The sequence below is a fragment of the Panthera onca genome, chromosome D3 (genome assembly GCF_046562875.1).
Source record: "Panthera onca isolate mPanOnc1 chromosome D3, mPanOnc1 haplotype 2, whole genome shotgun sequence".
In the NCBI taxonomy this organism is placed as follows: domain Eukaryota; kingdom Metazoa; phylum Chordata; class Mammalia; order Carnivora; family Felidae; genus Panthera; species Panthera onca.
Window position 1 is genome coordinate 20,251,575 of NC_138350.1, and position 21,131 is coordinate 20,272,705.

Genomic DNA, 21,131 nt, shown 5'->3' on the forward strand with positions numbered 1-21,131 from the left:
GTTTTTGTTTTTTTAATAAATATGGAAGAGTACTATAAAGGTATTATCTCTTCCTTATGACTTCCTTTAAAAAAGGAAATCTTACTTTATTGTAAGAACACAGTATGTAATACATATATATAGCATACAAAATATGTGTGACTTGACTGTTTAAGTTATCATTAAGGCTTCAGTTTAACAATAGGCTATTAGTAGTTAAGTTTTTGGGAAGTCAAAAGCTAGACTTGAATTTTTTACTGCATGGAAGGTCGGCATCCCCAGACCCTCCATTGTTCAAGTGTCAACTAAGTATGTAGTCCAAGCTACCATATGTTAAAAAAAAAAAAAAAAAAAAGGCAACAAAGCTTTGTATATGCATATAATCTCTCTAGAAGTACACTCAATAAAGTGGTAGGGTATTGCTTTTATTTTTATTTTTTTTTAATATTTTATTTAATCTTTAAACCCAGTGTGGGGCTTGAACCCACGACCTCAAGATCAAGAGTTGCATGCTCTACTGACTGAGCCAGCCAGGTGCCCCGGGTGGTTGCTTTTAGATGGGAGTCCCAGGGAACAGGATAGGACAAGGCTGGGAGAGGGACTTTTCACTCTAGACCAGTGATTCTCAACTGGGGGCAATACTCCTCTTCCCTGGGGACATGTAGCAATACCTGCAGACGTTTTGTTTGTCACAAGGAGGGTGTGTTACTGGCATTTAGGGTAGAGGCCACAGATGCTGCCCAAAATCCTACAATGCACAGGACAGCCCCCCCACAAGAGAAAATAATCTGGCCCTAGATATCAAGAGTGCCAAGGCTGAGGGGCACCTGGGTGGCTCAGTCAGTTGAGTTGCCGACTTCAGCTCAGGTCATGATCTCATGGTTCGTGAGGTCGAGCCCCACATCAGGTTCTGGGCTAATAGCTCAGAGCCTGGAGCCTGCTTTGGAATCTGTGTCTCTCCCGCTCTCCCACTCACACTCTATTTCTCTCTCTCTCAAAAGTAAATAAACATTAAAAAAAATTTTTTTTAATAAACAAATAAAGTAAAAAAAAAGAGTGCCAAGGCTGAGAAATCCCAACCTATTCCCTTTAAGCTGTTTGAATTTTTTACTGTGTTTAAATTTTTTGTATGAGGCTATTCCAGCAGTGTAGGTAAAAGGTAACTGGAGCCTGAACTAAAGAAAACAAAAAGTGACGTGAATCTCTACCAAGCATCCACTGTCCCCCTCTGCAAGGTGAGCCAAGGCCCTGACCACAGCATGAGGAGGTTCTCACCATCTCGAAGAGGACGGCGGCGGTCACCGCCATCCAGTGGAGCTTGATCTCGAAGGCTGCATTCAGGGAGAAGTTGCCATGATAATAACAGCTGCACCACTCTAACCGGTCTGTGCGGTTGTTCACATCCACGTCCAGGGTCACAGTCCTCTGCTCCGGGACAGTGGCAGCTATGTCAGAGCATTGGAGGGGTCCCAAGAGAGAGAGGGAAAAGAAGGAGCGGGATGAAGAGGAAGAACAAAATGCAGAATTACCTAACAGAAAATCACAGATTCTAGAAGCTTCCTGAAAATCATCTAGTCTGGGGGTCGGCCAGCTTTTTCCATAAAGGGACAGATAATATTTTAGGTTTCACAGGCTATGTGCTCCCTGTTTCAGCTACTCAACTCTGTCATCATAGTGCACAGCAGCCAGAGATGTTATGTAAATGAATAGGTTGGGCTGTGTTCCAGTAAAACTTTATTTACAAAAACAGAAGGATTTTTTTTTAGGGCAGTGAAACTATTCTGTATGATACTACAATGGTGGATACCTGTCATTACATATCTGTCTAAACCCGAGATGTACACACCAAGAGTGAACTCTAATGGAAACCTTGGGTGGTGGCATGTTAATGTAGGTTCAATTGTAACAAATGCCCTGTTCTGGAGCAGGGCATTGATAGAGCGTGTGTTGGGGCAGGAAGTATATGAAAACTCTGTACTTTCTACTCAATTTTGCTGTGAGCCAAAAAGTGCTCTAAAAATAAAAATTATTATACAACAAACAAACAGATGGTAGTCCAGATTTGGCTGGTTAATAATGCCACAGTTTGCCTCCCCCAGTCTGATCCAACTCCTTCACTTACAGATGAGGAAGTAGTAGTAGCCCATGGAAGGGAAATGCCTTGCCCAAGACCAGAGTCAGAGCTTCAGCTTCAGGCTGAACTCCAGATCTTCTTATTCCAGTGACCCACAGAAGGACACAATGGGACAGACAGCACAGACCACAGTGAGGAGGAAGTCTTGATTTTCTGGTTTCAACCCAGGAAGGCAATAGTTCTACAATATGTTCTCAAGAAATGAAACCTCATAATGAAGCTCAACACCCTGTTCCATTGACTGTGTTGCTTTCAGATCCCAGGTCGGTTTCAGACTAGCTCATCCTGTCTGGAACTCCTGCTCAGAAATCATACTCAAACCCAAGATAGGGGTGTTTTAGAGATGGATCAATCAAGCTCCTGACCAGACTAATAGCACTAAACAGGCTCAGAAGTAATGAAAAGATCAGGGCTCTGCTCTGCCTGACTGGGCAGTGCTAGACCTAGGGTTTCTACAAACCATTATCAGCTCCTTTCGCCCCCGCCCCCGTGAATCCAATGGTATCTCTTTATCTGAAGCTGTCAGCTTAGTTCTGCATTTGGCAGGTAGAAGCCCTGAGTGGCTTTTATCACTGACAAGGACAAAACAGCTCTTGAGTCAGCAATTTTCATGAACTTCTGTTGGGAGGCAGTGGAGCCATGGCTTAGGATGGTGAATGGGTATACAGCTTATCATTCTCTCAAAACCAGAACATGTAAAATGGGAAATGTTCTTGATGTCGAGTTGGAAAATCTGAGCTCTGCCATTTAGCCGTGTGCCCGAGAACATTCTTCAATTCCCTGGTTTAGTTCCTCGTTTGCAAACTGAGATGGTGCCCGCCCAGCTGCTTCACAGAGTAGGGGTGAGGATCAAGTAAAACATGGCTGCCAAGGGGTCACAGATTACCTCCTGCTTTCTCCTTTAGCCACCTCACTTGCAGCTCTCGTGTTCTTCCCTCCTCCCCATTTAGGCTACAAGCTCACCAGTGCTCAATCTGAGGCCTGTCAATGACTCCCATGGATACTGCTTAGCCATCTGTGACACTTCAGGCTAAAGAACATGGCAACTCCAATGCTAAAAGTCTCATCAAAACTAATTTTTATCTCTGCCTTGTGTTCCTGATTCATAGCCCAACCACAGTAGCCTTTCACTTAATAGCCTCAATCAAGGGAGGAAAGCTTTGTTCTCTGGTCTTTGACAGTATATTCCTCCCCCGTGTGAAAAGTCCAGGTCACAAAAGAAAGGGCACTCGACAAACACCAGCAGTGATCTCGCACATCTCTTTTCTCCCATCTGGCATATTCAGTTCAGAACAGGCTGGTGTGAGGAACCCCAAGGAAGTATATTGTTCAGCCAAGTAAACAGTTATAGGCTCAAGATACCACTGGCTTCATACTTCAGGAGTGATATCTGACAGTATGGATGCGGCCAGCAGGCGATGTTGGTAAGGGTGTAAGCCCCAGCCAAGTTGCAGCTTTCAGCGCCTTTTCTGAATCACTCCTTACTTCCATAAGAACAGACTTATTCACCTTGGGACAGTGAGATATAGTGAGTCCCAGTAAATAAGTACAAACCCAGAGAAGGAGCAGACTGAGCATCCTTTACCAGGGTCACAGCGAGGGGGCTAGCAATGACCTGGGCAGAGGATCAGTGCCACTGGAGGAAAGAGTGCAGTCTCAGGTAGGACACTGGAGATCAACGTTAACAACCGGAGCTGCCCAATAACAGGAAGAGTAGTCACAAGAGTGAGTGTCCTGTTGAGAGTTTTCAGGGAGCAGCTGGCTCCCCACTTATTAGGAGTGGGATGGAAAATATTCACACGTCAGGGTTTGGACCAAGATGCTCAGCAGCCTCTTCTGACCCTGAGACCTAGTGGGGTTATCAAGAAAAAGCTGAGAAGTAAAAGGTATCTGCGTGGGCTTAAGGGACTTGGTGCTGCTTCTTCCAGAGTCTCAGATGCCCCTATGGCTTCATAGCTCAGTGACACAGGGTGACATGAGTGGGGGAGTGGGAGTCACCACAGGCCAGGGCAGATAGGACTGTGCAGCACCATCAGGCATATTAAAACAGCTTTCTGCTGAGAAAGACAGCTTTCCAGTTAAGAATCAGAAATGTTTAAAGAGGAACATGTCAAAACAAACAAAAAAGGGAGCAGGTCATAAATGATACATAGGCCCTTTTCCCCCTATAAATCATGTTAATTTTTTTCCTGAGGAAAAACCCCAACACTGAAGACAGTCCAATTCAAAAACAACTCATCTTTCTCACTTAGGTAAATGACACAGCAGAAGTCTATATTCTAATCTGAAAAAAAAAGATGGGGAAAAGTATCTCATATTTTAACACAAAGGTCTGAGGGGTGTTACCAGATAGAATTAGCAGTAATAATGCTGTGTCAGGTTTAAAAGGACAAGAAACTCACTTCCTGTTGGAGGGGTGATGGGAAAAGAAGCAGATGAGTGAAATTCCCCTGTAACAATCATGGGAGCCACTGGAAAGCTAATAAAGGGATATCTTCAAGAAAATATGCATGCATGTGAGACTGTCTAGTTTCAGAATCAATGCTGACCCCCTAATGCCCATGTGCAGACACCAGTGAAGAATGCCTGCTTAATAAACTACCTGCCAAAGACATAAATCCTCTCTTCTCCCTTACTCTCCCTATGTTTTGGACAGATGACTTATTTTTCCATATGCTGCTCCTCTTTATGTGCAATTTTCTGAAGTAAACTGGTTAAAAGTATCTTTTAACCAAAGCTAAACTGAAATGATTTGAATCTCATCTTGAGCCTGGGACTATGGTGGGCAAGAGAGAGTTCTACCAGCCTGCTGGAGGAGACTCTGGAAATGAGGATGTTCATACAGAAACTGTCAAGATAGCCTCCAGAACCAGGGTGATGACGCAAAGGGAAAAGTTCCTAAGCATTTTCCAGGAGCAGTAACTCAGACCAAGGAGTAAGCAGGGACGTTGGGCAATGTCAGGAGATATTCTGTCACACTTGAGGGTGGGGTGCTACTGGTAACTAGCAGGTAGGGAGTATGTGGCCTCTTTGTTTCCAAAAGATTTCAAGAAGGTGGAGAATTAGAAATGCAAAACAAGGCAGAGGGGAAGGCGTGACTACCTGGGGGACAGAGGAGCCACTCTCTTCAGTTTTGTCTTCTCCATGCCCCAGTTCTCACAGTGCTGGGGTGAGGCTATAAGGTGAGGTCAAAGCTGTCTGGATCCAAGTGAATCTGAGGATCTGGAAACTGTAATACCTATTAACATTTCCATTCTAGCAGCTGGGCACCGCCAGGCAAACTAAGTAGAAGGTGCTATTTCACTGCAGTCTAGTCTAAGTTACATTTCCTTCCTTTCTTCCTTCTAGAGGCCTTTTAGGATCTCTCTCTCTAACCTGCTATTGAGACAAACCTCATGACACCCTGCCTAGAGCACACATTATGCCAACCCGTCAGTCCAGTCCTTGAGAACAGGGGTCCCATTTCCTACCAGAGGCCACCACCATTCAATAAGTGGGTGTTTTGTCCCTATCTTGGAGCTGCAGGGACCAAAGAAAGGCAGGAAGACTCCTAGTTTACATTCCTCAATGTGGTAAGTACATTTGGGGAGGAAGGGCAGAGGGCAGATTTGCACTCAGCCTGAGTGTTTAGAATGGATAAACTTCAAGGTTCCTTCTTCTTCAGAGATCCTAGGACACTAAGATCCTAGGAAGGCCTGTGGCGGGTACTAAACCAGAAGCGAGCACCAGCTCATATCCCCTGTATTCTGGATGCTTCTTAGGAAAAATGGCCACATTGTCTATTCTCTCCTATTTGTGCAGGGTTAGCACTGTGCCCTGATTTAAGAACTGTCTAACACTGTTTATTGGTTGAGACAATGAGCTTGACCCATGCAGCCAGTGGGAGCTAGTGCAGGAGCCCACCATGCGGACGAACAGAGTACCAGTATGACAGCTGCAGTGGCTCTAATCCTGGTCCACACAGCATTGTTCCCTTGGCTGGCTGCCACTCTCCCTCAGCCACCCACCAGCACATCCCCAGGTCCCATCTGGGTCGAGCATCTACCTAAAAGTGCAGCTGCCTGGCTCCGCCCCCCAAAGCTTCGGCTGAAAGAGCTGTGTCTGCTTGCATAGGAGGCTGGCCGGCTGGGCAGCCAGGGCAAGAGGAAAGCAGGAATCTCGGAGTGCAAGAGTTCTTCAGCTACAAAGGCCACCTCAAACCACTTGCGCTGGAAGCTGGCGAAGTCATCCACTGCTGTCGTGTGCCAGGTAGTGGGCTGCTGCATGGCCACTGGGAAAAGCAAAGGGGAGAGAAAGTGCTTATTTTCTTGATGCAAGGCTGAACCTTGAAAACACTATGCCAAGTAAAAGTAGCCATACACAAGAGGTCACATATTACACGATACTACTTAAATGAAATGTCCAGAATAGGCCAATCCTTAGAGACTGAAGGCAGATTGGTGGTGGCCAGGGGCAGTGGGGAAGAGAAGTTTGGCAGTGACTGTTAACATGCACAAGGTTTCCTTGGAAACGATCTGGACCTAGACAGAGGTGGTGGTGGTTGCACAACACTGGGAATGTACTAAATGCCAGTGTTCACTTGAAAATGGTTAATTTTATGTTACATGAATTTTACTTCAGTTAAAAAAATATGTTATATCCTCAGTTTCAGACCTCTACTTTCAGAGCAGGTAATAGTAACCAGGTTTTTTTCTACTTGAAGGTAAAAGAGGTATCTATTGGCCAAACTGGGAACATAAGGGAAGAGGTGGCAGCAGACATATCAGTGGCTACCAGAAAAACACCTGCACAGATCCACTTCTGACACGTTCTTGGATAAGAGAGCATAGAGAGAGGGCACTAGCTGCTTCATCTGATGCATGTATGATTCCTGAAACCCAGAGGCTGAGAAGCCATTTGTCTGCAGGAGGGGGTCACTTCCAGCCAAGGTCCTGGTGGGCAATGGCTGGACTGGACAAGCGAGTGTCTCCAGCTCTGACCTTGCTGGAATTGGTCCCCCTCTTGGGAATTGTTTTCTCATTAAAAGGAAAAAAAAAAAAAAAAAAAAGACTTAAATTGTATCTTAGAAAGCATGCTAGGATTTAATAGTCTTTCTGGGGTAAGAAATGGAGTCTAACAAGTAAAAAGTGCTGTAAGTTACTGATTAGAGCCTGGCATGTTATACTCAGAACCACCTGTACTGGATGGGTGGAGAGGGGCACTGTAATTAAAAGGGGTAACCAAAAAATGGCCCGTGGGGATTTCCTCACATCAGATCCCTTGGCCTCTTTTAGGTTTATCTTCCATCCACACTGCTGTGACGAAGAACATAGTATAGCTTTAAGAAATACTTGTCACTCCGATTATGCTTAAATTAAGTACAAATGCTCAGGAAGCTGACAGATCTGTCTTCTTAGAATACAAAGTCACACAAGGAATTCAAGAAGCACCATCACTTTAAAGAGCAAGCCAACAGGAAAAACACTTGCCCCTTTGGGCAACAGCATTCGCCTCATCTCTGACCTCGGTCAGGTTCTTTGTCCATGACTATCTTGTAGAAATAGAAGCCGTAGATGAAGGTCCGCCAGACTTCACCAGATGCGTGTGTGATGAGCTGCTCTTCCAGCATTTTCTAGAAGGAGAGACATTGAAACTCTAAAATTCCTGTGGAGGGACATCTTAGAGGTATAGCCCTCATTTATACGCTGGAGTCAAGGGAGTGACAAAACATCGAGGAGACCCTACCCATCACCCCTCATCAGCCATGATGATTGCTCTATGATAAATGTTGTTCCTGACGTGAATTATATTACACAATGCAAATACATATTATAATACCATCAATTATTTCAAACATACGAAAAATATAAAGAAGATCCAGGTACACCACCACACAACTCGAACAAAGTGAACATTTTGCTTATATTGACTTCAGATCTTTTCTTTCTTTCTTTCTTTTTTTTTTTGTTCATTTTATTTATTTTAGAATGAAAGAGACAGAGAGTGGGGAAGTGGGGAAGAGGGAGAGAGAGAATCTTAAGCAAGCTCTACAATCAGCATGGAGTCTGACCTCAGGCATGATCCCACAAATCTGGGATCATGACCTGAGCTGAAATCAAGAGTCAAACACTCAACTGATTGAGCCACCCAGGTGCCCTGACTTCAGATATTTTTATAAAAAAAGAAAGGGGGAGAGGGGTGGCTCAGTCAGTTGAGCACCAGACTCTTTGTTTTGGCTCAGGTCATGATCTCACAGTTCATGAGTTTGAGCCCTGCGTGGAACCTGTGCTGACAGCATGGATCCTGTTTGGGATTCTCTCTCTTCCTCTCTCTCTGCTCCCCCTCCCCCCACTCTTCCTCTCTCTCTCTCAAAAATAAACTTAACTATGGACTCTAATATGTCCCATTCCTCCTCCTCTCTCACCAAACCACCAAATAAGTGGTTAGTGTAATGTTGCATTAGTGTAATGTAGTATAATGTTATTCTCATGCAGGTTTTAATAATTTTATTATATAGACATGTATTGATAAAGAATATGAGGTATTTTCATGAGATTTTAAATGTTAAATAAAGGACATAATACTATTGTTATTTTGTATATTGGATTTTCACTCAACATCATGCTTCAGACATTTATCCATGTTGACATGTGTCCCTCCAGCTCATTCCTTCTAACTGCTGTAGAAACATTCCAATGTGCAAATAAGAAAATTCAATTCTTAGAGAGACAGGAGTATATGTAATAAGGCACAGGCCATGCAAAACTGCCTATTACGACGCCCAAAGAGACAACTGAGGATTGCATGCTTATTTTTTTTAATTTTTTTTAATGTTTATTTTTTTATTTTTGAGGGAGACAGAGAGAGAGAGAGAGAGAGAGAGAGAGAGCGCACGCAAGTGTGAGCAGGGCAGGGGCAGAGAGAGGGAGACACAGAATCCAAAGTAGGCTCCAGGCTCTGAGCTGTCAGCACAGAGCCAGAGACTGCATACATATTTAAGTCAGTTACTGATTTTACATTTCAGTGATGACAAGCCAGCTGGTCAGCATGGTAGTTATTTCTAGTGGGGTGCTCTGTGTGGACAGAATGGTGTGAACCACATCAGCCAACTTGACCTTTCCTATTTTTTTCCTCTCGAGCTTAAACAATGTCATTAAATTCAGCAAGTGTTTGCTACATGCCTACACCATGTGCCAAACAGCATGATGATATGCAAATGGACAAGAAGAGGTAGCTCTGCCCTCAAGAAGTCTGGTCAAGGTGGGAGACAAATGAAATGAGATAGAATTTTCCTTCTGTTGTGCTAAGTGCTATGACAGAGTAAATACAGGGCACCAGAAGGTCCATGAGGCAGAGCCTTGGATCCTGAATGAGCAGGAGTTGACCAGGGGGGAAATAGGGGCTCAAGGTCAGAGGGAAGGCATTTCCTGGGAATCTTTTACAGAGATTCCTCCAAGGTTCAAAAGTGCAGACTCCATCCAGAACATTTCAGCTCATGATAAATTCTGACAGATCTTTAAGTCAAGGTATAGTGTCTTTCAAATCAAAACCTGTGGGTTCATTGATTCCAGACAGGCCTCACACTTACTAAAAACAGAGCTTCACCCCAACCTACAGATCACATTACTGAAAAGGGCAGCTGCTTCAGAGACCAGCTCTGATTTCATGGGGGTCTGAGCAGACAGTTCTGTGGGTCCTGCCCACACTCTCTCACCTGCATGATGTCGATGGCCATTGCCTGCGTCTGGACACCCTCCACATTGTTCACCAGCCAGTGCACCACCTCCGCACTGATGAAGCAGCATGGCGAGAGGCCCTTCTGTTCCGAGAGCAGCTGGACTCCTGTCCTGAATTCCAACGTGGCAGGCAGGAAGCAGGGTATGTATGCACAAGGGCAACAAGCAGAAAGAGAACATGAAAAAGAAGGGACTCCCACTAAAGCATTGAATATCTGAAGGAAGGACCTGTGCAGCACAATTTCTCTACACTATTCCTAAACCCACAGAAATCCGCAAGACAGAACAAAAGGTGTTATAGGGGGAAAAGGAAAAGAGGAAGGAAGAAGGATCTGACATTCAGAGCATTACCTATATTTGTCAGGCATTATAGTAGGTAACTTACATAATTATTTCATTTAGTCCTTATATCAAACCTGTGACTTAGCCACTAGTATCCCATTTTACAAACAAGATAACAGAGGCTGAGAGAGGTCAAGTAACCTGTGCAAGGTCTCGCAGCTGGTGAGCAATACAACCAGGTATGAATCCACCAAATCACACTGCCTGTGCATCACCATGGCTCAGGCCTGTGGGATCCTCCCGCCCTTGCACTCACACACATGATGAGCCACTTACGAGGGGTGCTTCATGGCTTCTAGGATCTCCGTCAGGGTGGAGGATGAGGTTAAGGAGCTTGCTGCCAACTGCTGAGAGCTGTAAACAGAGTGTCCAGTCAGCAAAGCAAAAAGGCACATTCACGGTCATAAGCATGAACCTTAGGAACTACTCCCTCTACTTCTTACAGAGCTAGAGGCCAAAGATGACATTGATACTGATGGTGTTCAAGCAAATGCTAGACAGCTACATCCTTAGGGATATCTCAGAGGGGTTCCTGCTTTCAAAGCGTACACATTAAGATAAAAAAAAAAAATCAAAGTGGTTTTGTGTTCAGACTTGCTTCCCTTAATAAGCACCTCCCCTTTTAATAATGCCTCAGGCACTTCCAAGAGATCTCCGTGGACTGTTCTGATTTTGCCCCCAAGGCCCTCCCCATCATTTAACCTCACCAGAGAGTGCCAGGTAATGAGGTAAGAGCATGGGGACAGAAGCCCAGTATCTTCACTTACCAGCTGGAGGGGCTCTAACTTTTCTTGGCCTAAGTTTCCTCATCTGAAGAGGGGAATGATACTATTCCTAGATTTCAGTGTTGTTGTGAGGCTAATGCATGTAAAATAGCATGTCTAGGGCTGATACCCACAAAACCCTAAAAGGTAAACATTACTGAATATAATAACAACAACCTTTTGAAACTCAGATTAAAGGAGCAGATGAAGGTCAAAGAGCTGAGAGGTATCAGGGTCCAGGTTTGAATCCAGGTCTGACTGCTTCCAGGGCCCGTATCTTTCTACCACCTATTGCCTGAGTTCTTCCTCAATGGGCTGATGGTACCTTTATTTTTTATTTATTTTTTATTATTTTTTTTAATGTTTATTTATTTTTGAGACAGAGAGAGACAGAGCATGAACGGGGGAGGGTCAGAGAGAGAGAGGGAGACACAGAATCTGAAGCAGGATCCAGGCTCTGAGCTGTCAGCACAGACCCTGACGCGGGGCTCGAACTCACGGACCGTGAGATCACGACCTGAGCCGAAGTCAGACGCTCAACCGACTGAGCCACCCAGGCGCCCCTATTTATTATTTTTTAAAATGTCTATTTATTTATTTTTGAGAGAGAGTGAGGGAGGGGCAGAGAGAGAGGGAGACAGAGAATCCCAAGCAGGCTCCGCATTGTCAGCACAGAGCCTGACGTGGGGCTCAAACTCACGAACCATGAGATCATGACCTGAGCTGAAATCAAGACTCGGATGCTTAACCAACTGAGCCACCCAGACTCCCCTGGGCTGATGGTACCTTTAAACATGCTTAATACTCAGCAGCTGAGCCCAATTCACTGGGTGTGGGACATTCATGCCACGTACTATACTAAATCTGGGGCTTGTTCCAGAAGCTCAAGTCCATAAAACTTCTCTCTTTCCTCAGCCTCAGCCTTCTCCTATTTGGAGGGTCCAGGACTCAGTGGAACATTTCAGGATCTCAAGTTAAAAAAAGCCTGTGAAGGGACACCTGGGTGGCTCAGTCAGTTAAGCATCTGACTTCGGCCCAGGTCAAGATCTCACAGTTCATGAGTTCAAGCCCTGCATCAGGTTCTGTGATGCCAGCACAGAGTCCACTTCAGATCCTCTGTCCTGCTCTCTCTCTGCCCCTGGCCCACTTGCTCTCTCTCTCTCAAAAAAGAAATAAAAACTTGGGACCTCATCAAAATAAAAAGCTTCTGCACAGCGAAGAAAACAATCAGCAAAACTAAAAGGCAACTGACAGAATGGGAGAAGATATTTGCAAATGACATATCAGATAAAGGGTTAGTACCCAAAATCTATAAAGAACTTATCAAACTCAAAACCCAAAAAACAAATAACCCAGTGAAGAAATGGGCAAAAGACATGAATAGACACTTCTCCAAAGAAGACATCCAGATGGCCAACCGACACATGAAAAAATGCTCAACATCACTCATCATCAGGGAAATACAAATCAAAACCACGAGATACCACCTTACACCTGTCAAAATGGCTAACATTAACAACTCAGGCAACAACAGATGTTGGCGAGGATGCAGAGAAAGAGGATCTCTTTTGCATTGTTGGTGGGAATGCAAGCTGGTGCAGCCACTCTGGAAAACAGTATGGAGGTTCCTCAAAAGATTAAAAATAGAACTACCCTATGACCCAGCAATTGCACTACTAGGCATTTATCCACGGGATACAGGGGTGCTGTTTCGAAGGGACACATGCACCCCCATGTTTATAGCAGCACTATCAACAATAGCCAAAGTATGGAAAGAGACCAAATGTCCATCGATGGATGAATGGATAAAGAAGATGTGGTATATATATACAATGGAGTATTAGTTGGCAATCAAAAAGAATGAAATCTTGCCATGTGCAACTACGTGGATGGAACTGGAGGCTATTATGCTAAGTGAAATTAGAGAAAGAGAAAAATCATATGACTTCACTCATATGAGGACTTTAAGAGACAAAACAGATGAACATAAGGGAAGGGAAACAAAAATAATATAAAAACGGGGGGGGGGACAAAACAGAAGAGACTCATAAATATGGAGAACAAACTGAGGGTTACTGGAGGGGTTGTGGGAGGGGGGATGGACTAAATGGGTAAGGGGCACTAAGAAATCTACTCCTGAAATCATTGTTGCACTATATGCTAACTAATTGGGATGTAAATTTTAAAAAATAAAAAATAAAAATAAATAAATAAAAATTTAAACAACAAAACAAAAACTGTGAAGACCACTCCCCTCTCCTCTCCCTGCCCGGAAGTGAACTTCCTTCTAATGCCTGCCTGAGTTCCCACTACAACAGCCTGGACAAGAGGCTATCCTGTCTGTGTGAATGTCTTCAACAGCAGAGAATGTAGCTCCTCTATGCAGTCCATTTCCCTGAAGCAGTATCAACCACTAGTCAGTTCTTTATCATGAAATGGGACCTGTTCTTTGTAATTTTCGTCATTGGTCCTGATTCGTGTCATTTTTGGCCTTCTCACCTCCAGCCTAAGCATCCCCAGTTCCCCTTCTCTTCCAAAAGCAGAACAAAACCTGCTGCTCAATGAGGAAGCAGAGAAATGCACTCCCTCCCTGTGCACCAGGCAGCCCCTCCAATCTCCTCCACATCCAGAGCTGAAAAATCAGCTGGACTTGATGGGAATGCAGGCCTGGGGGGACAAAAGAGACTACAGAAGTCCAGGCTGCCTGCTGCCTCTGAAGTGATCATCATCCCCAGAGTAAGCGAGGTGCAGTGCACTAGATGCAGGTAAAACTGACACAGACTGAGTGACAGAAAGGAAACTGAGTGACTGCTGGCAAGGGCCAGGCAGGCAAGGTGTCACAGGGGGCCTTGTGCTCTCAAATGAAGACAAGCCAAAGTCAAATCTGAGAACATTCAGCTAAGGACAGCTCAGTCAGTAGGACAGTGAGGCAACAAGACCAGATTGGGCAGAATATTATAAGCTAACACAGCTGGGAAGGAATTAAAAAAGAAGTTTTTCAGATTTGACAAATGGCATTAAAAGCTGGAGCTCTTTCTCAAGTAAACAAGGTCCAAGTAGCTTCTTTTTCCTCTGGATACTCAGGAGTAGGAAAGAACAGCCATGTTTGGGCACAACCAGCAACTCATTTGCTGTTCGTTCATTTCCTTAAGTGGCAGATACTGACTGCCTGCAATCATGTGCCAGGCAGTATGCCAGATGCCACAGAGAACAGGATAGACTCTGTCCGGGCCCCCTTCCCAAAGCCTCCTCCTGCACATGCCTGATACTTTTCTGTGTCTCTGTGGGCACCTTTTAGCTATTCTGGAAGGAAGGCAGGACACAGATCATTAGCCCTATCAAACAGGTGCTGGCAAGGCCTGAGTGGCCCAGGCTCCCAGGCAGAAGTCACAGCCACGTAAGAATTTGGGCCTGGGACTCTGGCCTCCCAAGCTCCGTAGCCTTTGAGGCCAGACAATCCCCACTGTCCAGAAGCATGAGTTCGGCCATACTGAACCTCACCTGCTGTCACTGGAGTTTGCAGAGAGGAAGCTCTGTTCCCCTGAATTCTGGGAGTTCCCAAAGGCCTGGCTGCTGCCTCTGTCCACAGACTGGCCTGTGCTTACCCCCAGACTGGTGCTGTCCAACACCGGGGTGGCTGTCTGGTCCACAGATACCTGTAGGAGATTTGAAAATGAACAAAAACAAAATTCTTTAAGGTTATTTACATACATGTAAACGACTCCATTCTTCTCTCCTTCCCAGGCCTCAGTGAGCCCTGGTGGACCAGAGCAATAAGAATTTGTGCACCCCACACAAAGGCTGACAGGAAACCACCATTCACAGTGAAATCCCCAGAGCCAAAGAAATGGCACCAGCACCTAACTCAAACCACAGATTTAAACTAAAGAAAATTCTCTACAGAAAGAGTAAGGGAGTCAGAATCATTCCTGTGAGACTGAGAAATAGGAAAGAAGGAACACAACTAGAGACAAATGGGTGAAGATCCCAACAAATGCCTTCGCTTACCATGGGGCATCCTTTTCCACTCTAACTCTCCTTTCCCATAGCTGTCAGTCAAACAGTCTTCTAAGCACCCAGGTCCAAACCTAAGGGGCACCTGAGAGCTCCTTTCCTTCTCCAGTTTCACCTCTAAAGAGAGGCCTAGTCCTGTGGCCTCCCCTCAGCTGACTCACATGTATCTCCAAGTGACACTCTTCCCACCAGGGGAAGGCTGTAACAGCCTCCTAACCGACTGCCTTGACTGCAGCCTCTCCCCTGAAGACCCTACCTGCCAGCCACCTCCCTTTTTCATCCTCCTAAAAAGACAGTTCTAATCCCACCACTCCATGACTCTGAAATCTTTCAGGTCTCCCCATAAGGCTCACAGGCTCACAGGGTCTTGCAAGTCCAGCAAAAACAGCCCTGACCTGTGATCACTCCACACTGCCAGCCACTCACCCACATACACATTCCCAGCCAAATCAAACCCTGTGTGTTTAATCCTGTCTGTATGTTCCCCCAACCTGAGGTGCCCTTCCCTACAACTACAGGCTAAAAACCCATCAGTCTTGAGGACCATTTCAAATGCTGCTGTCTTCGTAAAATGTTTTCTGACTCACTTCACCCCAGCCCCCAAATGAAAATCATCTCTCTCTGTCTGTCTACTTTGGACCTCTATAACCCCTCTCCTGGAAGCTGCCAGGTTTTGCTTCATGTAATGGTATTATATTGGTCTCATTCCCTTTAAACATCTAAGAGCACAAGACCATGACCTGCTCACCTAGAAAAGTTGCACTGCACAGCAAATATCTGTGGAGAGAATAGCAAGACTTCCAGAGCACTTCAAGAAAAATGACTTAGTCCCTCTTACATGGGGCTCTTGAGTACTTCAGAATAGAGTCTTATATTATCAAATATTTTGTTGGGTATCATAAAAATCACTCCTTCTAAAACAGAGTGTCTAAACCTTGGCACTATTGCCATTAGCAGCCAGATAAGTCTTTCTTGGTGGTGGTGGTGGGGGGGGGGGGGGGGCCTGTCCTGTGCCTTATAAGATGTTGAGCAGGGATGCCTGGGTGGCTCAGTCAGTTGAGCATCCGACTTTAGCTCAGGTCATGATCTCACAGCTCATGGGTTCAAGCCCAGTGTCGGGCTCTGTGCTGACACCTCGAAGCCTGGAGCCTGCTTCAGATTCTGTGTTTCTCTTTTCTGCTCCTCTCCCGTTCATGCTGTTTTTGTCTCTGTCTCTCTGTCTCTCTCTCTCTCTCTCTCAAAGTAAATAAACATTTAAAAAAAATTTTTTTAAATAGATGTTGAGAAGCATCCTTCACCTTCTAGATGCCAGTAACACCATCCCCCCATCACTGCCCCCCATTTCCAGCTGTGACAATTAAAAAAATATCTCCAGATACAACCAAATGTGCCCCAGGAGAGACAAAGTTGTCCCCAGTTCTTAAAGAACCATCTCCTACATCAGACTCAATGATTTGCAAAAAGAGGCCCAGACAGACTTTGCTAGCACCATAAATACATGGAGAAATGCAGCAAGCAGCAGCTTGCAATTACCAATCACCATCTGCCCCTAACTAGCAAGACTTAGGAACAGGTACTATGCCACAATATTAAATGAGAAGTTAATTGAGGGAAGCTAGACCCAATTCTTAGGTGCTGCCTTCCAGACCACTGTAGTGGGGTCATCTCTCATCTATGGCACCTGAGAATTGCCCCATCAGCCTAAACTGCCAGAAATCTACATGATTCCTACAGCTTTCTTTTAGCAGGGATGTGGTTAAGGAGTCCCTTCTAATTCAGAAATTGGCAAATATTTTTTGTAAAGGAGCAGAGGGTAACTACTTTAGGCTATGTGGGCTAGATGGCCTGTTAAAACTACTCAAATCTGGGGCACCTGGGTGGCTCAGTCAGTTAAGTGTCCAACTGTGGCTCAGGTCATGATTTCATGGTTTGTGGGTTCGAGCCCTGTGTTGGGCTCTGTGTTGACAGCTCGGAGCCTGGAGCCTGCTTCAGATTCTGTGTCTCATTCTCTCTTTGCCCCTCCCCCACTTATGCTCTGTCTCTCTCAAAAATAAGTAAATTTTTATTAAATTAAAAAAAATTTAAATTAAATTAAAATTAAAAATTAAATTAAATTAAAAATTAAAAAACAAAAAGGCAACTACTCAAATCTGCTTGAAGGATGGAAGCAGCCAGACAACGTAAATGAATGGGCATGGCTCTGTTCCAATAAGAATTCTTTCTTTTCTTTTCTTTTCTTTATTTTGAGAGAGAGAGAGAAAGAGAGAAAGAGGGAGAGGGGCAGAGAGAGAGGGAGAAAGAAAGAGAATCTTAAGCAGGCTCCATGCTGTCAGCGCAGAGCCCAACACGGGGCCCGAACTCACAAACCACGAGATCATGACCTGAGCTGAAATCAAGAGTCGGACACTTAACCGACTGAGCCATCTAGGCACCCCATCTTCCAATAAGAATTATGTATAAAAGCAGATGGTGAGTCAGATTTGCCCGTTTCCTGACCTCACTTTTATATCATACAATGTTCATCTTTTAAGAGGCTGCTTAGATCTTAATACCAGGAAAGGTTATGCTTCTTCCAAGCGAATGGTTTGTCTTTTTATCTTATTACCACTCTGAATCCTGGAACAGATGTTTCCCACTTTTCTTTGGCTCCCAGATAGTACAGGACTGAATTTAGCACAAAACTCTAGATACTTTATAAGTCCTCAAATAATGTAGTATCTTGTATTTTTCTTTTATTTCCCCATCTAGTCACATTTTATTTTGGAGGTTCCATTTACTTCCATAATCCACCTGAATTAACTTTTCAGAATAAACAAAATGACAAGAAAAGCTGGATAGACTGAATTGCAGTCTTTGTGCAGAGGCCTGGAAAGAGGCAAGTGGAGGGAGGTGCTTGGTGTTGGATGCAATTCCATTCATTTTTTTAAGATCTTATTTTTTGGGGCACCTGGGTGGCTCAGTTGGTTGAGAGTCCGACTTCAACTCAGGTCATGAACTCGTGGATTGTGAGTTCGAGCCCCACGTCGGGCTCTATGCTGACAGCTCAGAGCCTGGAGCCTGCTTCGGATTCTGTGTCTCCCTCTCTCTCTGCCCCTAACCCACTCGCATTCTGTCTCTGTCTCTCTCAAAAATAAATAAACATTAAAAAAATTAAAAAAAAAAAAAAGATCTTATTTTTAAGTCACCTCTATAGCCAAAGTGGGGCTCGAACTCAACCTCGAGGTCAAGAGTCACATGCTCTACTGACTGAGCTAGCCTGGCACCCCAGATGCAACTCCATTTTAAGAGCCTTGTCCAAAATCCTCCTTCCAGAAGGATTCCATGTAACCTGCATAGATACCCTGCTTCCAGCAGCTGCAGTTGAATCTCTCCCTCTTTTCAGTAGGTTACAGTTAGGGACTTGCTTCCAAAGAACAGAGTATAGCAAGGGTAAAACAGTAACTTCATAATGGAGACAGCTGGCAAATACCGCATCACGTGCTGTTCACGTGACCGGCGATGTTGTATGGGTCCCATATACCAGCTATTATGTAGTGATAAGGAGCATGCTTTACCGCTGAGGTATTCTTGTCAAAAACCCACAACTCTACCATGAGAAAAACATCAAACCTACCCAGATTCAGAGGCATTCTTCAGGATATCTAGCCTGGGAGCCTCAAGACTCTCAAAGTCATAAAAATAAATAAAAACAAAAACAAAAACAAAAAACAAGTAAAGACTGAGAAAACTGTCACAGACCAGAGGGCACTGGGGAGACATGAAAACTAAATGCAACATGGTGCCCTGAATTGGATCCGGGAACAGAAAAAGGGCATTCATAGAAAACTGGTGAAACCCAAATAAAGTCTGGTATTTAGTCAATTAAACAAAGAAACCCTCTTCAGCAACAGCAATCCCCAGTCTCCTTCTCTTTTCCTATACACCCAAAGCCATGGGAGAAGATGAGGGGGGGAGCTCTGCCAGGGATGCCTTACAGATTAATACCGTCCACAACAGGCACCTCCTAGGACCCTCCAACTCATGTGCCTGTCAGAGCCCTACTTTCTTAGGCTGGAGGACAATCAGCCACAAGGAAGCTGCCAGCCCAGCTCTCCAACTATACCTTGAGGGTGGTAGACAGAACACATTGCTTTGTCTTACCTGGAGACAAAATGAGCTAAGTGGTGTTCCTGGATTCCCCTCACCTGACTCCTTTAGGGCATTTAGAGGCAACATAAAGGGACCCATGACAGAATCTCATATTCAGACAGCTTGGGAATAACTCCCAGCTCCATAGCCAGGAGGTTTCCCAAGGTTTATAATATCAGAGAAGGACAGAATATCTTCCCAAATCAAATCTCTTCCACCTGCCCTCATGGAGTTTACCATCTGGGAGTGGGAAGGAAAAACAGACATTAGACAAGGAATGCCCATATTAGGACAGCTCTATGCCCAGAAGGAGTTTGGGATTTGCCATCTCAATTAAACTGGATTATCTCCACAGGTACAGCCTCCCTCCTCCACATGTCCATCCCAACCCCTGATTCTCAATGCTTATTTATATTTTTATATCTTAACATCACTCTAAAAAAGAAAAGACATTATCAATAACTAGACATATAATAAGATAAATACACAAGAAAACCCAGTGAAAAGGATAGAAAAAGTGAGAGAAAGAGAAAACAAGGGTAGGAAAAGTGAAATTTTAGAATCTAAGTAAGTACTTCGATGATAACGTTTTAAACGTCTAGACCTGCGGCATGCAGTACAGTAGCTACTGGCTATATGTGGCTATTTAAATATAAATTAATTAAAATAAAATGTAAAATTCAGTTCCTCAGTTGCCACTTGTCAAATGCTCACTAGCCATGTGTGACTAACCATCTGTGTTGGACAGCACAGATACAGAACATTTCCATCATAGCAGGAAGTTTGATTGGACAACACTGTTCTAGAGCAAAGGCGGCAAACAAAAATATGTACAAGGACCAGTAGGTATATATTAGCACACCTGACTAAAGGCCATGGGCTGCTCCAAGGCCATGTGACCACTGCTGGGAAGGAAGCCAGACCCAGTGTCTAGCTTATTTCACAATACAAGACAGAAACCTGGATATGTGTATGAAATCTCCTGATTTTTTAAAATATTTCCAACCACTTCAAAAATTAAAAATGCACAGCAAGACTGAACATGTTTTTGGGAGATGGGAATGAAATGAATGTCCTGCAGGGAAAACTGTGCTCTTGGCAGAAGTCTGACACATAGATTTCTGATAAGAACCTGCCTTGATGGTGGAGGGTTTAGGTTAGGACAATGGTTGATTAAAGTGACCCTAGAGTCCTCCGGGCATGGGGGGGGGGGGGGGCGGGGGACTGAGCCCCCGGGGGATGTGAGCCTTTTGTTCACTCAAGTTTCCAAAGAGGAAAGAAAAAAAAAAAAAAAGCACAACAGATCAAAGGGGGAAAAGTCTACTTTTAGTCACACTGACTCTGACTTTCCAGGGTTCCCACCAGCATGCTGTGCACTACTGTCCTAACAGCTTCAAAGTGCATCCTGCAAAAGCCTGGGGGCCTGTGGTAGCATCTCTGTTGCCATCACAGTTTGCAACTGCTGGGGGCTGGGAGACTTCTCCAATCCCCCACATACTTAAGCCAGAATGGTTCCATGTTTGTTGGGTTACAGTTCAGAGTTTGGTGTAAATTATCCATTGGGAAAGAAAGCGTTCCATTGTTCAAATAAACATTTTTGTGTCTATCTCCACCATCAGTATGTCGGAGGTGGTATTTACAGAGCCCCTCCCAAGTGCCAGGCTAGGTGTTAAAGAATCAATGGTGAGCAACACAGACATGGCCGCTGCCCTGTGGAAGCTTAGTCTCATGAAGTTGGGCACTAATCAAACTCAGTCATACAAATATAAAGGTAGAACCAGAAGAACTGAAAGGAGGGGCACTATGTAAATCTAAGATGTAGGATTTGACTAGACGACTAGGAGTTAACCAGGCACAGAGGGAACTGTATGTGCCAAGGCACTGTGGCAGGAAACCTGGTGCCTACGGCAGTTTAGAGAAAGGCTCATGTCATTGGAGTCCAAAAGTGAGAAAGAAGATGACAGAAGATGAGGTTAGAAAGGGAGGGAGGGCCTTGGTCATGTGGGACCTTCCAGGCCTTTGTAAGGATTTTGGCTTTTACCCTAAAGGAAAGAA

General features: G+C 44.6%; 1 protein-coding gene across 10 annotated transcripts in view; it reads right to left on the reverse strand.

Annotated features, from left to right (window-relative positions):
- The window catches only part of DEPDC5 (DEP domain containing 5, GATOR1 subcomplex subunit), a 127,164-nt gene that overhangs the window by 9,772 nt on the left and 96,261 nt on the right, over window positions 1-21,131 (reverse strand). For 9 of the 10 annotated variants that reach the window (XM_060612608.3, XM_060612614.3, XM_060612615.3 and 6 more), the window contains 6 exons: window positions 14,436-14,590; window positions 10,447-10,524; window positions 9,807-9,939; window positions 7,616-7,724; window positions 6,159-6,383; window positions 1,255-1,424 (listed from right to left, as the gene is read on the reverse strand). In XM_060612608.3, coding sequence (XP_060468591.1) covers window positions 1,255-1,424; window positions 6,159-6,383; window positions 7,616-7,724; window positions 9,807-9,939; window positions 10,447-10,524; window positions 14,436-14,590 — 870 coding nt within the window. Of the gene's footprint in view, window positions 1-1,254; window positions 1,425-5,215; window positions 5,343-6,158; window positions 6,384-7,615; window positions 7,725-9,806; window positions 9,940-10,446; window positions 10,525-14,435; window positions 14,591-21,131 lie in introns of those variants that run through there. The other variant, XR_009604170.2, reaches the window with a different exon arrangement.